This window comes from Hyalella azteca, unplaced genomic scaffold (assembly GCF_000764305.2).
Source record: "Hyalella azteca isolate HAZT.00-mixed unplaced genomic scaffold, Hazt_2.0.2 contig17820, whole genome shotgun sequence".
NCBI classification, from domain to species: domain Eukaryota; kingdom Metazoa; phylum Arthropoda; class Malacostraca; order Amphipoda; family Hyalellidae; genus Hyalella; species Hyalella azteca.
This window is the reverse complement of record NW_025947590.1, coordinates 1-24459: the sequence shown is the minus strand read 5'-3', so window position 1 is coordinate 24459 and position 24459 is coordinate 1. Positions and strand designations below refer to the sequence as shown.

Below are 24459 nucleotides of genomic sequence, written 5' to 3'. Positions count from 1 at the left end.
GGAAATTGTTTGGATTCTTTTCTAGTAAGAGCAGAAAAGAAGTTAGAACCTATCGTACAATCAATTGTAGGTATAACGCAAAATAATTCAAAAAATTATGAGCAAATTAAATCCGAACAATAATCAAATTATATGTTTCCGTTGAGGAACCCTAGACAAAAGTTCTCATTGAGAACTATAATAAGGGTGAAAGTGAAAATAGAAAAAGGCGTATTCGTTCGTAATTACTGGTGTCAAATATGAGCATGCAAGATTGCGAAGTTAAAAGCAAGCTCTAAAACTGGACGTTAAATTAATTTAAGAACAGAAGCTCCGCGAGCGACACAAATCCAACGGGGTTCATGGACTGACGTGGATTCAATATAAATATTATACGTTTAAAAATTACTTTTTAAAGACAGCACTTCTAAAGAATCCAGTGTTTCCAATGTTACAGATGTACAATGAATTTCTAATTTTATTTTCGAATATTAAAATAATAAAATTTTCAATTTATTTCAATATATAAAATTTTTTCAAATTATTTATTCTGTCAATTGATTCATGCATTGCCTCCAACTTCACACAAGTGTGCAAAATTTCAGGATAATTGGACAGGTAAAAGTGTGTCAAATATCAGTAATAAGATTTGTAGCTGACAAAATTATTTTTTCAATTTTTTTTAATATAGAAATTTATGCAAAATTTCAGATCGATAGGATAAGTAGAAGTGTGTTAAATTTTGATTATAAGATTTGTAGCCGACAGACAGACAGACAGACTGACAGACAAACAAACAAGAAGTGAAGTTAAAGAGAAGTGTTGTAAAAATACTACTCGGTACTCACTGCAGGGAGTGACAGAGAGCGCATTTTCTCGTCGACGAAAACGTGAAGTCACGGACAGACAGACGAACGGACAGACAGACGGACGGACGGACATGACGATCATAATAGCGCCTTTTTCCATAAATGAGAAAATGCGCTAAAAAGGCCTGAACGAACGAACATAAAAGAGCGAACATGCAATTTAATTGAAGAAAAGAAAATGAAAACACATTAGCAAAAACTAAAATTAAATTAAAGAAAAACAGGATAAGCAGAGGGTAGTAATACGATTAACACGGTTTGAACACGAGGTCAGCAAAAAGGCAAGGTTAATTAAGGAAATAATAATTATGATCGAGCTAATGGAGCGTCGACTTCGCCTCCTAACACGAGACTAACGATAAGCGTATAAAAATGATTTAGTATTTTTAATGACGTAAGTAGACAAAAAATTTCGACACAGATTTTTTGTGTTATTTTATTGGTTCATTCAAAATATATCTATCTTCATTCAAAATATATATCATCTAATGCTTTCGAAATACGAGGCTTCACCCCACTAGTACCATAGCAAAATGCGAAGTAGCAAATTAATTGAATATTGATCTTCATCCACAAATATATATTGAAAATAAGCTTTGAGACATTTATGATTTAGTATTTTTATAGTATTGCATTTTTTATAAATATTCTGTTAGAATGCCCTAAATCTCGAGTTTTATTTTTGCATCAAGCTTAATGCTTCGGAAACAACAGAAGAATCTAGCTCCCATTACGGTATAAATGGAAAAATAAATGATTACCCAGTAGACACGGGTCACTAACCCACAGGAAAGTGACGTTGAAACAACGTTTAATTGTCTGGTTGAATTCAACCAGAAGCTCCACGCTGGTTGAATTCAACCGGACAATGTTTAATTAAAAGTTGATTTAACGATAAAGTTTGGTAGGTAGCACCACCAAATAGGTACTTACAAGTACTCCTGAGGTAGGTAACGAGAGCGCCGTAGTTATTCATAGTTGATTTAACGATAGAAGTTTGGTAGGTAGCATCACCAAATAGGTACTTACAAGTACTCCTAAGGTAGGCAACGAGAGCGCCGTAGTTAGAAGGTCTGATGTAGAGCCTGCCTGTGGGCCAGAGGCTCTTGCACATCCTCTGGGCGCGGCACGTTTAATTCATAGTTGATTTAACGATAGAAGTTTGGTAGGTAGCACCATCAAATAGGTACTTACAAGTACTCCTGAGGTAGGTAACGAGAGCGCCGTAGTTAGAAGGTCTGATGTAGAGCCTGCCTGTGGGCCAGAGGCTCTTGCACATCCTCTGGGCGCGGCACGTTTAATTCATAGTTGATTTAACGATAGAAGTTTGGTAGGTAGCACCATCAAATAGGTACTTACAAGTACTCCTGAGGTAGGTAACGAGAGCGCCGTAGTTAGAAGGTCTGATGTAGAGCCTGCCAGTGGGCCAGAGGCTCTTGCACATCCTCTGGGCGCGGCGGTAGGTCAGGAGCGGGAACCAAAACACGCTGGGGCTGTACACGCAACCAACGTTCACCACGCTCCGGAAGGGTCGGGGGCAACAGTTGCCGTTCATTTTGCAGTCCACTAGCGCCGCAGCTGTTGAAGAGAATTGTTAGTGACTGAATTTATTATTTTCAATTTCATCTACTGAAATGGAATTGTTTGTGACAGCATTTATTATTTTCAATTGCATCTACTGAAAGAGAATCATTTATGTGACAGCATTTATTATTTGCAATGGCATCTGTTAGATTAGAACTGTTAGTGACTGAATTTATTATATTCAATTGCTACTGTTGAAATGGAATTGTTTGTGACAGCATTTATTATTTTCATTTGCATCTGTTGAAATTGAATTGTTGGTGACAGTATCGATTATTTTGGATTGTAACTGCTGAGATGAAATTGTTTGTGACTGAATTTATTATATTCAATTGCTACTGTTGAAATGGAATTGTTTGTGACAGCATTTATTATTTTCAAATACATCTGTTGGATTAGGATTGTTGGTGACTGCATTTATTGTTTTCAATTGCAGCTGATGAAATGGAATCGTTGGTGACTGCATCTAATATTTTCACTTGCATCTGTTGAAAGGAAAATGTTGGTGGCAGCATCCATTATTTAAACTTGTTCTGTTGGAAGGGTATAGGATCTAATACAATATTTTATGAATGATATTCAGGGATTTTTTCGAAGTAAGCAGGCAAGAAGAAAGTAAGTAAGCAAACTGCAAATACATATAATATAAAAACATCTGAACCGTGTGTTCCCCAAGCTCATGTCCTAACTTCGTAATCAAGCTTCGGAGCATTTCTGAAACATATGAATAACAAAACTCGTAAATTTAAATAAATTAAAAGTTAATAAATAAATAAATTCTGCCACATAAATTTCTGCCACTTCAGAAACAGAATACCTACATTGAAAAACAACAAATCAATAATAGACTGATAATTAATCATAATCATGAACACCCCTACATATCACCACTGAATTGAAATAGAAATTTACCGCAAAATAAACAGAAGAAATGATACAGAAGCGCTTATACCTCCGTAAAGGATCAAACAACACTGAATTATTAGTACATAGCGGATCTACATACACGAGGTAACGAAAGAGTTCACTCAAAACCAATATGTAAATACATGTAACCCAGCTATTAATGAAATAATTATTAATAATTATTATTCGGTGTTCCCTACAGCATCAAGAATTCGCAAAACACAAGGGAAATAGAGCCAGTTTAGTCTTTTGTAGGTAATTTGGTTAATTCTGAACTTTTCCGTGTACTAAAAAAAATGAGCGCGACTATGTCCAAATAAAGATGCATTTATAATGCCTTTTTGTGGATCATCCTGACCCACTTTGGCCGGCAAAAGTGGATCATCCTGACCCACTTTGGCCAACAAAAGTGGATCATCCTGACCCACTTTGGCCGGCAAAAGTGGATCATCCTGACCCACTTTGGCCGGCCAAAGGGCTCATTATTGCTACCTCGCTCTCTGCTCTTGCTATTGGTAAAAAAATGTTATTTTTTAGTATTTTGATATCGTGGCCCATTCATTTTTCGGGTTGATATGTGATCTGCCTACCTACGTTTGGTTAAAATTAGGCTATTTGATACCTGGGGAAAATGCACAAATGCGAAATTCATTACATCAACAGTTAAAACGCATATGACCAAAGGCAGAACGTGGCCCTCTTTTTCTCACACGCTTGCATAAAAGAGTAAATTAATGCTCCAGCAAAGGTGTCTTGCTGACACCTTTACACAAGGTGTCAAGATATAAGGTGTCAAGGCACAAGGTGTCAAGACACAATTTGTCAAGACACAAGGTGCCAAGACAGCAAGACACAAGGTGTCTTGCTGACCCTTAATATGAAGGCATTTATTTGGCCGAGAAATGGAGCCGAAAACACGTTAATTTATTTAAAAAAAGACCGGTTTGGATGTGGTGTAGCAGCGATGGTAAGTGCCCCCATCACAGTTGATGTAGTAGAGGGGATGGAAGCGTTTAGATCACTAATTTTTATTGTTGAGCGGTTTGGAGGTAGTGTACAGAGATGGAATGGGCCGCCATCACTGTTATTCTAGTAAAGTGGAAGGAGGCGTTTAGGTCACTAACCTTTATCAAAGAGCGGTTTGGAGGTAGTGTAGCAGAGATGGAAGGGGCCGCCATCACAGTTGTTGTAGTAGAGTGGATGGAAGCGTTTAGGTCACTAACCTTTATCAAAGAGCGGTTTTGAGGTGGTGTAGCAGAGATGGAAAGGACCGCCATCGCTGTTGTTGTAGTAGGGCGGGATGGAGGCGTTGGTGACGATGCAGTTCCGTGTGGCGGTCAAACAGAAAGTTGAGTTTTCCTGCCCTGACGCCACAGCGGCGCACCGGACGAGGGACATGTCCGGGTAGGTGGTGTTGACCACGTCGTCCGCGAGGTCCGAGGGCTGTAGGTCCACTTTGTAGGCGAGAACTGAACCCAGGAACTCGCTGTCAACGCCGCGGACGCCCACAGCGAACAAGACCATCATGACATTCAGTGGAGATGTAATCAGAGGCGATCTAGTTCTGTAGTCCATGTTGAATACTTGTAGGCCTGCTGGTGGTAACATTAAAATAACATAAATATAATGGTGCACGCTGTGACGTAGTCATGTTAGATAGGGATCATCATGACATTCAGTGGAGATACAATCAGAGCCGATTTAGTGCTGCAGTCCATGTTGTATACTTGTACGCCTGCTGGTGGTAACATAAAAAAAATGATATAATGGCGTACGCTGTGATGAAGCAATGTTGGATTCTTGTAATCCCTGCTGATGATAACAGTGATGATAAAATAACGGGGTACGCTCTGATTAAGCCATATTGAATAGGTGTACACCTTCTGATAATAACAAGAATAGAATAATAGCATAATGGGGCAAGCCGTGATTAGGCCGTGTTGGATACTCACACACCTAATGATAATAACCTCAGGAATCTTATCTTTAAATAATAATAAAATAATAGAGCACATTCTGATTATGCTATGCTGGCCAGACACTGACTCGTGCTGGCCACCTTGCCGGTTTCGACCAGTATTTTCACCAACAGTTGTGGGTCTCGAACCTCGAACTCGCTTCTCCGATCTTGGCGATCTTATAAACTATTCACGCACATCGAGACATGTGAATATTAATTTCAATCTTCATTAATCCTATGCAGCAATGCATCTCCACAAATGAACAAACTTATAATTCATACATATTTTAGTTCTTGACATAACAAATGCCAGGAAATTCATTCCATAACGAAATAAATATTTAATTTCTCTTCTCGTTTACCTTGAAAATTTAAGGCTGCGCAGCCTCGTGGCTTTCTACTAAACGTGATATATAGCAGAAAATAAGTATTTCGTATATTTATAATATTTATGATGGATTTGGGATTTGCAATGAAATATTCTTAATTATTTCGTCAATTTTATGGCTCATGTGAAACAAACATGAGGCATTTTTTTAATACAATTCAAATTTGATAAAAATAAGTTTATTTTCCGTCTGTAATTCGAAATGAGTCTTGGCATCTGAATATACTTTTCGTATTTGAAATGATACAAAATCTGTTAATAACACAATTCAACAATGCAACCTTAAAAATTTTTGATGATTTCTGAGTGGAGTGGTTATATAATATATAAGGTATGTGTATGCCAGTGCTCAAAGATTTGTCGAATATTCATTAATTGCAAAATATCAGAATAATATTTTTTCTTTGCTGTCAAACGACAAACTTGCCGATTTATTAAATAATGAGACCTGGGCATTGGGTTTTTTCAGAGTAGGAGTTTTTTTTAACATGCCAAGCAATATTTTGATTATGAAGTGTATATGATACATGGGATCACTTTGAGGTCACTTAATAACTGTTGGGATTATATACATGTCAGCTGAAATGAGCTGGCAAGTGATTTTTTTTATAAACTTTGTCCTTATTGAATAAGTGTTACACTTGATTAAATAGAAAATGCACAAAAATTTCATGAGAAAAAAGAAAAAGAATTCAGAAAACTTTTTTTCCTACAAAAAAATGATGATTTTTGGCTATTTTTGGTTTTTGAATTTTTGGTTTCCTGAATTATTGTTGAACTTGATGATATGTTGATAGCGACTCAACAAACTACTCAACAGGCTGCTCAACTTGCCACTCAACGTACATTGTAACTGAATTACAATGTACGTCTTTTGTGGAAAAATTTTTCCTGAAATAAACGACTAATCTATTTTCAAATTAAAATTTTATAATTACTTTAAATTGAAGTTCCCAAAGTGAATTAGACCTCATCTTAGTTCGTACGGAAAATGAATTTCCGTATTTTCACTCGTCGGATAATGGTAAAAGCCGACGCAGTCATGCGACAGGCGATCATTTCTCTGCCTGATGATCATTTAGTAACTATATTTATTATCTTAATATCGTATAATAAATAAATAGTAGTAAAAATACCTTCTATGAATATAAATCAAGCTTGCATAAACGGAGAACGTACCAATAGAGTTAATAATACATAGAAGTTTGTAAGCGTAATTAAGAGGGCCAGCGATAAAACTAGGGCTTGATTTAACCGTGAAAATCATTACATTTAAATTTAATTTTGTACATCACATATTAAAAAAGTGATACTTAACTTATTGTTAGTTATTCCACTTTACTGGGTTTTAATTAGAGCAATTAGATGCATGAAACATTGAAGCACAGAAGTGCATTGACATTTCGTGCATGTCACATCGCAAGGTTTAAATATACTGATACTTAATAATACTAGATAATAATACTATATAAAATAAAAACTGCCTGTGAACAACTACAGATAAAGGAAGATCCGGCAAGAAAAATTCATTTATCGAAAGAAACATGTCTATATTTCCTAAAAGTGCAAATGCGAAATTATCGATAAAGAATGAAATATTCGAGAAAATTTTGGTCACGCTGAATAAAAGATCAAATTGAAATTGTGAGAATAGCTGGAATATTCGAAGAAATTTTCATCAGGCTGAATAGAAGTGAAAAAAGTGAAATTTAGGAAGAAAAACTGAAAAATTATGTAAAAAATTGATTAGTCATTATGGAGAAGCATAACTGAAATTGATGAAATGGATGAAATATTTTATGCAATTTTAATTTGCCCGAGTGGAAACAAAAATACTGAAATTGGGGCAGAAATGACGGAAGCATTGCGTAAAATTTTGACCAGACTGCAAGTAAAAAGGTTCTAATGTGTTTGATATTGGAGAAAATGCTGTTAAAATTCTCCGAAATTAGGAAAAACACATAATTATATCTTCTGCTAATATGTTTCTCTCCTAATTTAAATTTGATAAATGAAACTTTAACATCCAAGGATTAATTGTTTTGAATGCCGATGAAGCTTTGAATTTCTGTTTTGAAAAATTGGCTAACCTAAAAAAAAAGTGACGATTAATGAAAATTTTCTACCTGAAATTAAGTGATAATATTTAAATTTATATTTAACTATTATGTTATATATTCAATTATAAAGCTGGTTATAGACACCCACAACCTACTCACTCGAGGTACTGAGACCAATAGCAGGAGCTATAGCCAAGAATTTATGATCGTATTTAAAATACTTCCTAGATACGCTATCATGTAAATTATTCATACCAGCGCGCTGCTGCCTCAGGCCAATTAATATATCGTTAGCGAAAATAGCAAAAAGTTAATCGGAAGATAATAATTATCCTCTCGACTTCGCTCGTACTAATGTTGGCTGTTTAAATATTGTAGGTTAGTTAAATTCTAAGCAGCAGCAAAGTTGAGTGCAACTTAATAGCTGAAAAACATTAATTATGGACACGTGGCGACCCCCTCCGCTGGCACGAATTTCGCGCGAATTATAAAGTTATATGGTCGATCATGTGTCATGTCAGAAGCAAGTTAACATTAGCTAGGCATTTCATGAATATATCATCACATGAGGGTCATGTCAAGTCATGTCAAATGAGGGTCATGTCAAGTCATGTCAAATGAGGGTCATGTCAAGTCATGTCAAATGAGGGTCATGTCAAGTCATGTCAATGAGGGTCATGTCAAATCTACATCTTTACTCGTTTGCAATGCCCGAGGTATATCGTTGCTCCTGTATCATGTTTAACCCTCTACCGCCTCTACCAACTTTCTGGGAACACAACTTTCAACTTAAATTATACGTAAACTATTGAGTGTAGCAACCTGTAGACGTTTGCACGCAACAGAGAACATTTTAAAGTTGTCGTACGTGGCGGCAACCATCAGTGCAAGTCATTTTGTGCTCACTAGAACGTATCCTTTTTGGGAAGTAGGCGCGTGACAATATTGCTCTGGTTACTCATGTCAGGCGGTAGAGGGTTTAGACTAGAAAGCATTTACAAAATATTTCATAGATTCATCCTCACTGACGTGGCACGTGTGGAGATAGATCGTTACTCACGATCTATGTGTTATCACGATACGTGTTACTCATATATAGTGACTCATATGTCTTAATTAATGTGTAATGTCAGAGACAAATAGTCATTCATTTGCTATGTCAATGATAAATATGTCATTACGCATTTCAAGCAATAAACATATCTTTATTTATAGGTAGTGTAATCGCAATATAATTGGACATGTCATAGAAGTTATAGGTCAAATACATGTATTTTATTGCGAAATTAAATGAGTGCCTTTCAGCGATATTTTGATGAGAAACGGAAATTACAATACATGATGTTTTAAATGACACTTCGCAGATTACATGTATCTCCTTATCGGACACAGTTGGCACGAGATAATATTATTATTTGTGCAAACTTTACTATTACTGATTGTAAAACGCTTTCCGTTTTTGAGTTTGGGTTGCCGTGAGTCCGCGTTCAGGTTTTAGGATAACCACAGTTCCGACAACAAATTTCTTTTTTATTGAATGGAAAATTGTATCTGAAAGAACAAACATAAATATATTAACCCTATAAACTTCAATATATGCTTATAGTATTCAAATATTACAAATAACCATCAAAACTATAAACAAGTTATAAGAAGGCATAAATTAACGCACCGAAATATTGTGGGCAGTTTTGACGCGGGCTACGAACAACTGAGTTAGCATGAAACTTTTTGATACGTCGCTGATTAGCTTTTACACTCTAAAGGTCTGATGAACAAGTAAACCATATAGAAGCCCATAAGAAATAGACAATTAAAAACTACGCTTACAAAAGGTTTGCTAACAATATTTACACTGATAATTTATTATTAATGACAGTACAATATGGCCAGAAGTGATGTTCTTGGATGCACACTCCACTCCTCAGGCCTTGGCGCGAATGACTTGGTCACATTATATATGTCAACATATATATTTATAGGCACAATTTTCTCTGTTTTATCATGCTTAAAAAATGTTGTACATTATTCTCTGCAACTATTATAGCATTCATATCAACCGTTTAAAAAATTTGTTGAAGTTGGTTCTAAAGTTATTTTTATGTTTTCCAATGGTCCATCCTAATTCATTTCTCCATTATCATTGTTGACTTATTAACCACAATATTTCCGGCTATATTTTTTGATAATCTTTTGTATTATTTTATCTCATATTGATTTTTGACTTGTTCACAATCCATGCGCATGCAGCTCGAGGTAAACTTCGCAAATTGGAACTTGTGATCAAAACTTGAACATACTTTAATATTCACTCGTAGTTTAATAAGCGAATTTATTGTTGGTCTAGAACTCGAATATTCAACTTCTTTTTAATTTGAACCAAAGTTTAAATTGATCATATAAATAATATATGATAGCCTCGATCTTCTTGTCATGCCGCGCTCATGAGGCACAATCATTAATGAGCGATTAATGTCAAAGCCATCAATATTGCACCGCTCTTGGCAGGTCAAACTACTCCAAATTATTTTCAACAAATAAAACTTCCTCAATTAATAGCACGCAATGTGAACTCAGCAATGACCTCTCTAAAGAATCGATCTGCTAACTACTCATCAGTCGAAAAAGCTAAGGAAAAATATATGTTCAGACTTGAAATGCCTAGCACCATATCGAACCCGGTGGAAGTATAGTAGCTATTTCAAACTATCGTCAGCCTTGAAAAAAATCCTGTCAAAGTAGGTACATGCTTTTGGATCTTCTGTGAACAAGTCACGAAAAGTACAAGAATCGACTCTATATATACATCAGGCCTCTATATATACATCGCCTCTATATATACATCAGGCCTCTATATATATACATTGCCTCTATATATACATCAGGCCTCTATATATACTCTTCAGCGCCGACAGCGCTATGTTTTTTTTATGACAGAAACTGCCTTCACTGAAGAACTCTAGATCATAACTGCTTCAGTATTTCTAATAAGTGCATTCATGGTCGAACTCTAGAGGATAAATGTTTTGGAGTGGAAAACATAATATAAGAGATGATTTAAACATAAATTCAACCTTACAATAACAGAATTAAGAAAATATTGATTGAGAGGCTCGGTAAACGAGGTTCTGAGGACAAAAAAAAAATAATAAGTGAAAACCTCACTAGTACAGATGGGAGAGCCTCACATAAACACCGCAACATCGTAATTGTACTTGAAAATCATAACAAGACAAGGTTACACTTCATACACGCTTAGAAATGACGTAGATTAAAAAAATATAACTCAGTACTCACTGCAGTGAGTGACAGAGAGCGCATTTTCTCGTCGACGAAAACGTGAAGTCTCGGACGGACAGACAGACAGACGGACAGACAGATGGACGGACATGACGAGCACAATAGTGAATTTTTTCCATAAATGTGAAAAGGCGCTGAAACGTACTAAAATGAAAAAAAATTTTGTCACACTTACAATTGTTTCAATCGACGTCTGCGTCACATACGCGCCGCAATTAATGTGCTCGATTGTGAGATAAATATTCATATAATTTGTTGAAAATTATTAAAACTCTCAATTTTTCTGACTGATCGCATTGGTCGAGGGCACCGAGTTGAGAGCAGCAAGTCGTTTGATTGGCTAGGTTTTTTCTATGTTTTTAGTCCGGCGGCCGCGAGACCGGCCGCGGGTCCGGCCGTAAATTTGTCCAAGACGTCTATATATAGTAGGTGGCACTAGCTGTCGTAGTGAGAGGTGTGGCCGTTGACTGTGACCTACAAGAGACCCACGAAGCTGCGGGATGGATTTTAAGATTTTCTAAAAATCGTCGAAAAATTAAGTGTGAAAGCTGGTTATTCCTCTTTAATTTGATACAACGGCAACATTCCAATTACAACATTGCAGATTCGGGCTAATTTAAAGGGCTAACCAAGTTCATCTATATATCATTACCGTTCGGTTACGAGTACTTTTTTCGTTCACTCCATTCAATATCATGGCACTTCTTTCAACATCCTACGGCACGCGTATCACTCTACGTGAGGCCCGAGGTATTCCTCAACCGTACAGCATGAACACAAATTAAACTTTGTATAAATAATAATTTCGCTTTTTGAGCTTGAGTGGGTCATCCTGACTCAGTTTGGTCCGGTAATTGGGTGCATCGGCCAATATGTACAAAATCAGAACGCAGTAGAACCCGATCTTGAAGTGACACTTCAGGTTATACATGGTGTATTTCGCATCGGGCTTGCTGCCCGGTGGTCCCGGTGTTGATACAAAGCTCGCTGCCCGATGGTCCCGGTGTTGATACAAAGCTCGCTGCCCCGTGGTCCCGGTGTTGATACAAAGCTCGCTGCCCCGTGGTCCCGGTGTTGATACAATGATCACATGACACTCCACATACGTAGTGGAGTTAAAATTGTAATGTTTGTGATGTGTATTAAAGTATATATTGGTTTCAATTGTCCATAGTCTTCGTTCATGCATTTTTTCTCCATCAAATTAAAATTTATATAATCATCAAATTGTTCTAACAAATATTATTATTAGAAGGTATAGACTCTCACATATTAATTTTGACGTAAATATGAAAGTAAATTTATGAAGTAAACTTACACGGGATGAGAAAACTGTGGCCCGCGGGCCGTATGTGCCCGCTCATTAATTGTTACATAATTTATAGTTTGTTTAAGTGGCCAGAAGGTACACACGCTTAGGAAGCGTAATTTTATGTACAATTATAATTCACACTTTTACTTTTGTTCAAGTTTTTCACGATCTGTTTATTTTTTAATTTTGCCCGAATATTTGAATAAAATCAAAGGTAATTAAGTTGGTTTCACGGCAAAAATTTTATGGAATTAAAAAAATACAAAAATTAAAAATGGATAAAATATGGATAAATTCTTGACTTGGATATAACTCATGAACTCATGGGATAAATGGTCCCTTACGTAATCTTAAGTTAACATAGTTGTTCTATTTATTATATAAAGACTTTGGAGAGAGTTCATTTATAGATGATTTGGAAGCCGAATTGAAACTCAATGCCATAAGTCATTGCATAAACGAGAAACAATTTAATATCAAAAGGCATTTTTCTCAATAAAACCTTGCTGTGGCCCGAGGCGACGTTTGTCTTTATTTCCCTTCATATTATCTATTATGTTCCTCATGTTGTCATTTTTATAGTTAATTTTCCTATCACTAATGAACCTATGAAGCGAGTCAAGACTGAAATTTTCATCGCTGTAACTGACATTCATATTTTTTAAGCCAACCCCAATCGGGTACTCAATCTAAATTTGGTTTTAAACAACAATACATTACATTTATTTAATTGTTATCAGTTGGAGAAAACGAATTTCATAGAGGGAATCAATTGAGAAATTCTCGTAAATAGTTACCCAATTACAATGTATGATTTTTTTTTGTTTTAGAAAGTTTATTAAAATTGTTGTGTGTGATTACATGAGTTTGTGCAAGTCGGTGAGAATCAGCGGTAATGACAAATTTGATGAAGATATTTTTGAAAAATTCTAAAATGGACAAAAAAGGATTTTTAAAAAGGTAAGTCTAGTACAAGAATAATTGCACAGTGTTTAACACTGCAAGTTTGAAACTGCATACGAGCCATATAAATATATAGAAATTTCTATTAAAAAATTCGAATGAAAGTGGATTTTAAAAAAATTGTTCATCACCGATTCGCGAAGAATATAACACTTAAATAATTGATGTTTTCGTATCTTAATCTCCTAAGTTATTTTACTCGATAAATCAAGCCTTAAATTTAATAGAAATTTGGAAAAATATAAAAATTTTTAGAGAGGGTTTTCATTTTAATCAATAAAAACAAGCGAACAAATACAAAAAAAAATATCTCAGAAAAACATAGAAAAAAACGAAAAAGACAGCACAAAAGCGTTCATAAACGAAGGGGATATTTGGGGAAACTTTGCAAAAATCTTATTTAAAAAACCTGTAGTTAAAAGCTGGTATAAAATGAAAATTATTCATTAGGCTTTTAAGAAAACTCAAGTGTTGTCTTATTCGTGGTCTTGTGAAGTAAAACATCATGGACAAATTTTTAATTTTGAATAATCATTAGAGAATCAATTGAACCAGTGCATAATACATCGAAAAAAAAAATAATTGAATATTTTAGAGCCATATTTAAATGCATACTTAAATTATAAAATTAGTTTTTTACCCACAAATCTTGGTCGGGTTAGCAAATGGAGGCTCACGTAAAGCAGCTCGAAAATTTTGCTTATCAATGAATTTAATATGGAAGAATTAAATTAGGATTGTTTACAGAAATTATGAAAGAATTTGATATTATGGATGTTTATAGAATAATCAATTTATATCAATAATTCATAATTTTCAGATTTGCAGACTGGTAATTTTCTATAAATTCCCGAAAATAAAATTTCTCGCTTCTAGCTCACGTAATTCACTCATTTGCGAAATTAAACATTTACAAATGAACAAATTATTTCATATAAAATATTACTGGCATGCTTGATAGTTCCTAAGCTAATATCGCACTAATATAAAGAAGTACTAGAAAGCTAGGAAATGATCGTTCGATTTATCGGACCTTCTGTGTTTCATGGCTGGAAGGTTCGGGGAAACACATCGGCTTTATTTACTACCTAATTAATCCTAATTTTTATCTAATACTTAATACTTCAAGCAACTATGCAGAAGACAGAATGAGAAAAAAATGGCATTTTAATTCTACTTCACGGAAGGACTGTTATGGAGATGTAAATTATGAACTGATGCTTGTCAAAATGTGGATAAATCATCGGTGACGCAGATTTTATCCCTGCATTTCACTAAACCAATCTTATGCGACCGAACATTGGCTTTGGCTTGGCCGTTTGTAACTTAGAAAAATTCATAACAAATCTATAGCGTGATTTGCGGTCAAACATATCATTTTAGCATACGTTTTATTTCAAATACATCAATAAATTTTGCTGTTGTTACGTTGAAAAATACGTAGAAGAGTACTAATTACTTGCATCTTAGCTCGCATTTCAGCCGGGCAATGCATTAACGGAGGTTTTTATTTCGAAGATGTCCGCATTTCTATGAATTTTAAAATCAGTTTATAAGAATTTAATATACCACATCAACAGGTGAGAATTTCTATGATTTCATTAGTCTGCTTAAATCTCAATTTCATCAAGAATTTAAAAATAAACAAAACGTCAACCAAATGAAGACATGGTGAATAGGCTTAGAGTTTTCTTTTGCTTCTAAGTTCTTGGTATAGTTTTGTATTGGAATCACGCAGCAGTTCTAGGTTCTGGAAGAACTTCTTGTTGTGCGAGCGTCTTGACGAGCCTGGAGACGTAGCCGCTGTCGCCGGTGACGTTGTACGTCGTCGTGTAGATGTACCCATCAGGCATTAGTACAGAGTATGAACCGTACACGTCCCCTTCACTTGTCTTTATTTCAGCTTTGTTCTGGAAGTTGTTCGTCTCAGGATCCTGTACCTCGTAACCGTAGTTGTAGGGGATGATGGCGAAACTTTCATCCTGATCAGAGAAGGTTGAATAATTTTAACTACATGTTATTAAAATATTTGCAAAATATTATTGTCCTCCATTCAAATTTTTCGATTCAAGTACATTTTAAAAATTAAAAAATTGTCCTCGATAAAAAAAATTTATCTATTCAATTTTTTCGAAAGAAATTATTGCAACAAACACAAGAAAAATTTCAAGTTTTATTATTGGCCGGCGTAAGCTGATTTCCCTTTAAATGAACTGGAAACTATTGGGCATTAAAATCCCTCAGACATTTGTGAAAGAAAGTTTTATGTTTTCGTGATTTTTTGATTTGCTTTTCGTACCTGAGGCAAGGGCGATGATGTCACCAGAGCGCAGAGCGCTGAACAAATCACGATGATCTGTAAAAAAAAGATTACACTTGTTTAAAATCGAAAAACCAGTGTCGAAATTTTCATAAATAAAGAATTAAACATTTTCAATAATTTTAATAACCATGGGTAACTGGTGTAAAGTCAGCTTAAACTAACTGTTGCACTAACTGTCGAATAAAACAACATGAAAATTCGGTATTTTGTCCATTCAACCCATAATAAAATCAACGCTAAATCAATTTAAAAAAAAATTTTTAAGAACTATTCGTCAATGCTAAAAAACGATATTATTTGCTTGATATTTTCAATTACCACAAGCAAATATCAGGTATAACTGCATCAGAATTTAATTTAAATAATTAACTATTCCATTTTTTACCTGTACAGGCAATAAAACCATGGGAACGCTGGAGTTCGAAATGATGAATGTATTTCATGGAGCATTTCATGAATCGTGAATGAAACAAGATTGGGGTGAGAGTTTACTGTTGACTAATTCACCATATATTTCTAACAAATAGGAAAAGAGATCATGATAAAATGTAGTGATTCGGTCAGCTAGCAGTTTTTTTTTTCATGTAAATGATCTTTTTTTTGCGGAAGTCACGGAGTTTATTACAGTAGGGTAATTCCTTCCAAAAAATTAGTTCAAGCACGTAATAGTTTTTACTCTGATGAACCTTCACGTGTTTGTAGTAAGAATCCTACAGGGAGGAAATGTACTTCAACCACCCGGGACATTGATGAAGGAGTGGTAAAACTGTTAACAAATTGTAAACTTCTTCAAGTAATCAAGGTTACAAATAAACCCATTATTACCGTCCATCAGTAGCCGGGTTTTAATGAAACCGTGAATATCGTTGCATTAATACAGAGTATGCGAATCATTTAAAATAAATTATAAGAATTAAGAATATTTCTATCTGAAGCTTAACGCAGCAACGTAGCGCAATCTCCATTCTCTCATCACTTTTCATTAGCTTTGGTTTGCCCGGAACAAGTGATCCGAAAGCTTGGACTCGTAAACCTTACAAGGCATAAGTCCCACTCCAAAGAAGGGTTGGAGCTATGCATTCAAATGCAGTACAGTTCTGAGCCACTCCCTTATTTAGCTCTGGAAATTGAGTTTCAAATAAAGTGCTTTCGTTACGCTTTTCCTCATTGGGCTTGTTTCCTGGACGCGTTCTTTGCTGTTTTCACCTGGGTTTTCTAGTCTGGATTTAGCAAATCTTTTCAAAGCGAGCGAGAAATCTATTTATTTATTATTTAAAAATATAACTAGGCACCAAAGACCGCGTTCACAATTCCTGTTTAAATTTGAAAACGCGACGAATTTTTGCATTTATATCACATAAATATTGCACAATCGCAAAAATTTTGGAACGCGCGACATGAATTAATAATTTTTGCTTGTATTTAGATAGCATAGAACAGAATAGACATAAGTATTATAAGTACAGAGAATCTTATGAACAATGGAGATGCTGGGAGTTCATTATCAATGAAAGTTAAATAGATTCAACTACATATATTTCAACCTATGCATCTTCAAACAACTATTAGAGATTTGAAATCCAATTCTCATTTGAATCTGATTTTCAAATGAATATTTTTAAATAAATTAAATTATATTTGTGAAAATGTAAATCGATTTTCTATACACTTTTTATTCTAAAATCTGCTTCGAAATTCCTGCGTCGAATTCTGATGCCGAAGCTACAGAATTTTAGACTGCAGTCTGATCCTGTCTCAGTTCTTGCTCGTATCTAGCACGCAGCAAGGTTCTCACTGTCTACAGCCCGATCTACTCGATCAAGATCATGTCAGTGTTTGGTCGTAAAAATGACCACCGACAGGTCGGTCTTTGTCTGGCCAGCGTCGATGAAAGCCAACATCTGTGCAGGCGGGTAACAGAGGCATGCGGTTGCCTGCAAGCTGAGTGCCACACATAGAATTTAACCGGTCATGTTGTTCTATTAGTAACAGTTTTCTTGCCAACAGGAATAGCTCAGAGCAGACTTAATATAGCGGTTTCAGCGTTTAGTAGGCCGTAGGCCTGTCGCCGATTCTTAACATTGCAGAACATTCACAGCTTGTTGCGGGCTTGAACTCACAACTCACTGCTACAATTCTGCTGTGCTTAACCGCCCGGCCTCCTCGCCGATTCTGGCCAGAAACTGGCGCACAGAGCTGGGATCGAACCCGCGCCTCTCTGCGCCGATCTTGGTACTCTGAACTGTAACCACTGGGCCACCCTGCTACTTAGCACAGATTACTTCATTTGCGGTGCCAAACTGAGTCAGGATGACCCACAAAAGAATAAAAAGTGCATTGCTATTTGGACAAATTCAGAGACACACACACACACTTTTTTCTCCTAATTTGTGAGAGCTGCACACAGCTGCGTTGTGTGTAAGCTGTACAATATGGCAAAATGTATACGCACATTTACCAGTGTCGTATATATCATAATTAATTTCTAAGAATTTAAAAGCAAAGAAAAGTCCACAAAAATTCATATCTTTACAGAAAACGTTCATATCTATAAAGATATGAATTTTTGTGGACTTTCCTTTGCTTTTAAATTCTTACTTAATTTGCGATTTAAGCAAACAAGTGATATAAATTCATAATTAATTTCATATTGAATTCATAATTAATTTCATTTTAACGTATTTCCCGTGCAATAAGGGAAATTTCAGCATTTATATTGATGCATAAATAGCTATAACATTTGATGGTTTTGATTAGTCTAGCGTCTCTGTCTTTTATTATATATTATTATTCTAAATTAGTTCTTAATATAAAATGACAATAATAATAATTAATTACTTTTTATCAATCTTAATTTTTACTTAATATTCATTACATTTTATTTTATATTTTATAATAATTATAATATAATTCTGTCTAGCAACTCAAACATTCGATGGTTTCGACAAGTCTTCATTCAGCCTCCCGCCTCCACATTTCAGTTCCTAATTCACTAATTTGTTTATTTAATGCATCGAGGAATAATTATTTTCGTTACATTTTTTTATCCGTTATAAATTTCAATCCTTTAGTACCGTTAGTGGATCTGCAAGCATTATCCTTTACCGCGTATTATGAAAAATTAATTATGACAGCAGCATTATACTTGACCGTGCACTATGAAAAAAATAAATTATGACAGCACTAAATTACTTGCATCCCACCCGTCCGCCTCAGGAAATTCGAATAAATACAAAAAAAAAAAAATTTGTATCCTCTAGTTCGTTTTCATTTAGCTTAGGTTCACGGACCGCTGAATTCTCTCTAATACTCAAATGTCTATATTCATCGATACTGTATATTTCATATACTGTATGAAGTACTGTATATTAATACTGTATATTAATTCTGTATATTAATACTGGATATTAATTCTGTATATTATTACTGTATAGATCATAGAGTAGAATCATTAATCACTAATTAATGAAAAAGAAGAAGTCTGTTGACCATTTTCAGAAGGTAGATCGAACAATTGATTAAAAATAGTCTGTTTCCCTTCTCTATAAGGCATAACAATCAAACGACAGAAAAAATCGTTGCCCCTTAAAAAATAATGCCCCTCTCTAAAAAAATAGTCTTTACCCTTTCAAAATTTAAATGTCTATCCCCATTCTTCAAACGGCATAATTTTACAAAGATTTATCACGAACGCCGGTTTAACTGAAATTCTGCACCAGAATGGAGGTCTGTTCTTTCTGCCGCTTTGCTTCACATGCAAGAAGCCAACCTATGACAACATCTGAGATTCGTAACCCTGGGATTGCACAATGCAGATTTCGAGACGATACGGAAAAATAACGAATATGTCATGCTAGACTGCATCACATGTTGCATGAAGGCATGCTAACCTTTGTCGTATATACCCTCGTTCATTCTATAAGCAGGCAAGCGTTATATTTACATACTCTTTGCGCTCCATGTTCGATATATCGCAACTTTCCGAGTTAATTAATAGCAACTCGGCAAGTACTTAATAGTTAAATTTATAATTTACACCAAATTACACGTGATATTATGAAACAATATAAAAAAATTCATGAAAATTCTGAAAAATTTATTTCATGTTTACAATTAATTTGAATTACATGAAATAAATTAAATTGAGCCGAAAACTAATTTGTTAAATTACAATTAAAAATAATTTCAAGTTTGGACAGTATCAGTAATTAAAAAAAATCATAATAATAGAAGTTTTAGCACTGGGTTCCATGCCACTCCAGCGCAGACCACATTATAAATAATCTTAGTTATATCTAATCACGTTCAAGGTTCATTCTATCGTTTTTATTGGTATTTCTATCTGTTACACAAGGTACACTAGACTCTTTACAATTACCATTATATGGATGCTTTAAGGTTAATTTAACTCATGTGTAATGGCTTATATATTACTTCGACCTTTTACACGGCTCATAAACCAGACAGAAAAAGCAAAAGTAACAATCAGCTTCTTGCTAATCAGGGCCTATACTTTCAAAAAAAGTTAAGAGATCGTAAGTTCATCAGCCAATCATTAACGGCCTTTCAAGCAAAATCCACCAATCATAGACAAGNAATTAAATTCGCAATTTAGTGAATTTTTTCGGGCACGAGCAGTGGAGGTGGACGCGGAGTTGACAAAACTGGCTGACAATTTCGCCACATAAATCGCAGTTGTTTTTGGCTGAGAAATTGTGCTTGATTTCAATGATTGGAGTCTTTAGAAATTCAATATGGCACGAAGTATTTTAGCACTTGACTTGAAATTGGAAGTCGCAGCCAATTGAATTGAATTAGTTAGACCAGATTAGATTGAATTAGATTAGTTAGTTAGTTAGATTAGATTGAATTAGATTAGTTAATTAGATTAGATTGAATTAGATTAGTTAGTTAGATTAGATTGAATTAGATCAAATTAAAAATGCAACCTCCAGTTAGATCGGCAAATAGACCTGAGTGGTTGGTACGAACAAGGCGATTTGGAGTTACTTAATGATAAAATGTTCATACTAATATTAATAAATTCACTTGAAATTATTTAGAATCATCAAAATAAGGAGCAACATCAACCTTATCGTCTGCTAGCAAATAGGAATCACTACATATAGGAATCAATAGCGTGAAAACCAGGACGTATGTGAACCAAAGTTAAATGTATAGAAGTATCCACTAGGATATTATCTTCTTGAATATAATCTTATAAAAAAAGGAGGATTTTATCGTATAAACATTTGACACTTGAAGCTGTGTTCCCATTGACCTCTGAGATATTTTCACAGTACAAGGCGATGAATACAAATTTGACTAATCAATAGTTTCCTGGGCCTATACTTTCAAAAAAAGTTAAGAGATCGTAAGTCCATCAGCCAATCATTGAAGGCCTTTTAAGCAAAATCCACCAATCATAGACAAGAAAATTGAGCGTAAGTACTTACGTTCACTTAGCGAGTTTTGAAAGTATGGCAGCTGGTCACAACGCATTGCAAATTGCAGTGAAAAATGTAATTTTAAGCGAGTGTTGTAAGGCATAATATCATTAATATGCTTGGCTTAAACTATAAGTCATCGCTGCTTGATTTAATGCTAAATTTGCATTACTGGTCGCACGGCTCGTAAATTTTATTCAATTAAATCTCAGACGATAAAGAAGCTCTGTAAATATGAACAAAATTAAGAGGGCAATGGTACCTAATAATTATCTATGGTGACGCATGTTTTTACTTGTAAAAATATTATTTTGATCTCTATCATATCATTAACTTCTATTAAACTAGATCACTTGTGAAATTTACACAACTGAGTATTGATCTTATCTTAAATTTATCTTAAACCGAGTATTCTGCTTCTAAAATGGAATACATCCTATAAATACAAAGTTTGGTAACTTCGATACTAAGTGATATTATAGAATACAAATAAATGCACTCTTTTCTAAAACATCAATGATAGTTATTGTATTATAATAGTCATCATTTCCTGCATTTATCATCACGTCAATTATTAAATGTATGATTTCGGTAACCAAATCGGGTCAGCAAAACTATTTCAGGAATATGTTAATAATTGGTTAGTTAAGGAAGAAAATTTGATTAGCGCATGAAAATAACAAGTAAATGTCTTGTTAATTAAAGGAAAATTGAGGCTTCGTTGCTGATAATATTAATAATATAATTGACTCATGAGTATAAACATTAAACTCACATTCAGTATCGAGCTGAAAAAGAGTTAGCCTCATTTTAGCATTTCGTTAAAAAAATAAAGGTTTTGTAGCCTTTAATTTATCTGTCAAAAATCAATAGTACCTTTGTGAATAATTATCTTGGTCCATCTTTTTTTGTTTCTACAACTATACTCTGTTTTGACTCTAGGAGAGTTTAGTTGAATTACCCAATTTACCTGCATATTATTAAAGGATAACTAACTGCATTACAATATGTTAAGTATTTTATCATCAAGTTACTTTAGTATGGGATCATATAGCATCATCCAATAACTTGCCACCTATATCGAAGGCATGCTGGAAGTTTCTCCTCAACTTCAGTTGATTCAAAGTTCAACTTAATAAAAAAGTTTTCTTCAAATTAAGCTCTTCCTCTTCTCTGTGTGAGTCACCTAGGCAGCAAACCTGTTTCGGTAGTTTTTTTTATTGCTTCAACGTTATTATACAAGTTTTTCTGATGTTTGTAAGCGAATGGTAGCCTTGAGTGACTGAAAACAACTGGTTTTATGATTCATTTGTTGTTCGTTTTTTTAAACATGACTAATACTCTCGTTCCGGGCTTTGGGTTTAACACGAATTTTTGCCATCAGACCCAGAATTATTTGGTCTAAGAGTGAATTGTTAATGCTACTAGTAAGATTGGTTAAGATGAATTTGTTGCATGATAAAATGCTTGCCAATCATAGAATGCTTGCATATTATGAAAATGAGTCTTTGAAAATGCGCATTATTAAAATGAGTTTCGTTTTTGGTTAGATTAGATTGGTTAGATCAGATTTTGGTTAGATTAGATTGGTTAGTTTAGACGAAAAATTAGATTGAAAAGTTATATATGATACAAATTACTTAATTGTACATAATATTTCTTCCCTTAAATTTAAATTAATTAAATTAGACATTTAAAAAAGGCGCCATTTTCAACTGAAAGTGAGAGCAGCAAAGCGGGTATGTTGAGTTGAACTCATTTAAAATAATAAATTTTACAGAAATTGCATAAGAATTCTCCAATGAAAGAGACTTAACAACAACGCTGAATATAAAAAAAACGCAATCAATTATAATGGATGAGAAGGTGGTGTGGAATCAGTCAAATTTTATTTCCTTTTCCTCCAACGAAAATATTGACCACAAAATTATATTTAAATGTTTCACCAGCATGGCCATCTCGATTTTTAGCTCTCTCTTTCCGTACAATTTTGTTCCAAACAGTATATTGTTTTAGTTGGTCGTTATTTTCTATCAGTGTTGTAATTTGGAAGGCATAACTGAGCATAATTGCTGACCAGTTTTCAGGTCACCCCTACCATGACAAAACAATCCTGTACTTAATCTGTGTATTATTCTTCATTTTTAATTCATTATTCACACAGGAGCACACAAAAAATTACAAAACATGAGACCATCGAAAATTTGAAGAAAAAATACAAAAAAGCTTCCTCAGAAATAAAGTTATATGTGCTCATATTCTACACGCTGGCAGCTTGAATGCCAGGACATTATGCGAACCAAAGTAAAATGTATAGAATTATATTATACAGATATTATATTACATCTGGATAGTTCTAGAATATTATCTGATAAAAATGCAGGATATTATCTTATATAAAGATGTGTCAAAATATGCGTCAAACTGGTAGTGGAGGGTCATACCAAAAGACCAATTTTGTTATGAGATTAGTGCGATTAAATTTAAAATTGAGGGCAAATAAAATGATTCCATGCATTTTTCACGGTAGGCAATTTGGAGTTTTGTGTAGAAAGTAAATATTAGTTTAAACAGGTCTTGAATTAATTAGCATATATTAGTTTATTCTCGTTAACGGGAATTTAAACTTTCAGGAATGTTTGTTCGCGGGCCACGTTTGGCCCACCTACTAGTTTACTCACTCAACATAAGCGCAAATATTTCTAAAGTTTAACATTTTCGTCCACCTTCAGATCATAAATTGTCCGATACAAATTAACGGCGCGTATCAGAACGGCCAAAAAACGTGCGGTCGAAACGCTTTCGCATCCGCGGTTATCTCAAGCTTTATCTCTCGCAGGGCGCGATATGGAAAGTTCAGGAGTTCAATCCAGTTACTCCACACCCAGTAAAAAAATGCTTTATGGAACTTTCAATGATGTTTATTGGCAATTCACCGGATTGAAAGTTCATGTTAATCGGAAATTTTATTTAACATTTAACGGGGACCGACTGCCTGCTAATAGTCGGCCACTCAATAGCGGCTGCAATTTTTAATAAAGATTATAAATTTATAAATGGGTGACCGTAGTGTGAACGGAAAATTAAATAGCCAATTTTCTACTTTTCTAGCAATTTAAGACGCACATAAACTTATGGTTGTTCATAAATGTAATGAATAATGATCGACGAGATATTTATCGACACAGATGTGGCTGCACGAATTGTAAAAGATCCTCTTGATACCATTGGTCAGAACTCTTTAAGTTGCAAAAGTTAGACAATAAATAGAACATTTTACACTCGAGTTTCAATTTACAAGCTACTTTTTTTCAAGCTGATGTAAGCAACCCGATGATCTTGTCTTACGTGTTTGGCATTTAAAAGCC

At 34.5% G+C, this 24459-nt stretch overlaps 1 protein-coding gene across 1 annotated transcript; it reads right to left on the bottom strand.

Annotated features, from left to right (window-relative positions):
* Positions 1-13637: 13637 nt before the first annotated feature.
* Positions 13638-16050, bottom strand: LOC108669110. Its single transcript, XM_018156399.1, has 3 exons — positions 16030-16050; positions 15621-15677; positions 13638-15303 (listed from the first exon to the last, which is right to left on the bottom strand). The coding sequence occupies exons 1-3, from the start codon at positions 16048-16050 to the stop codon at positions 15052-15054; spliced, it is 330 nt and encodes a 109-aa protein (XP_018011888.1). The 3' UTR covers positions 13638-15051.
* Positions 16051-24459: the final 8409 nt, after the last annotated feature.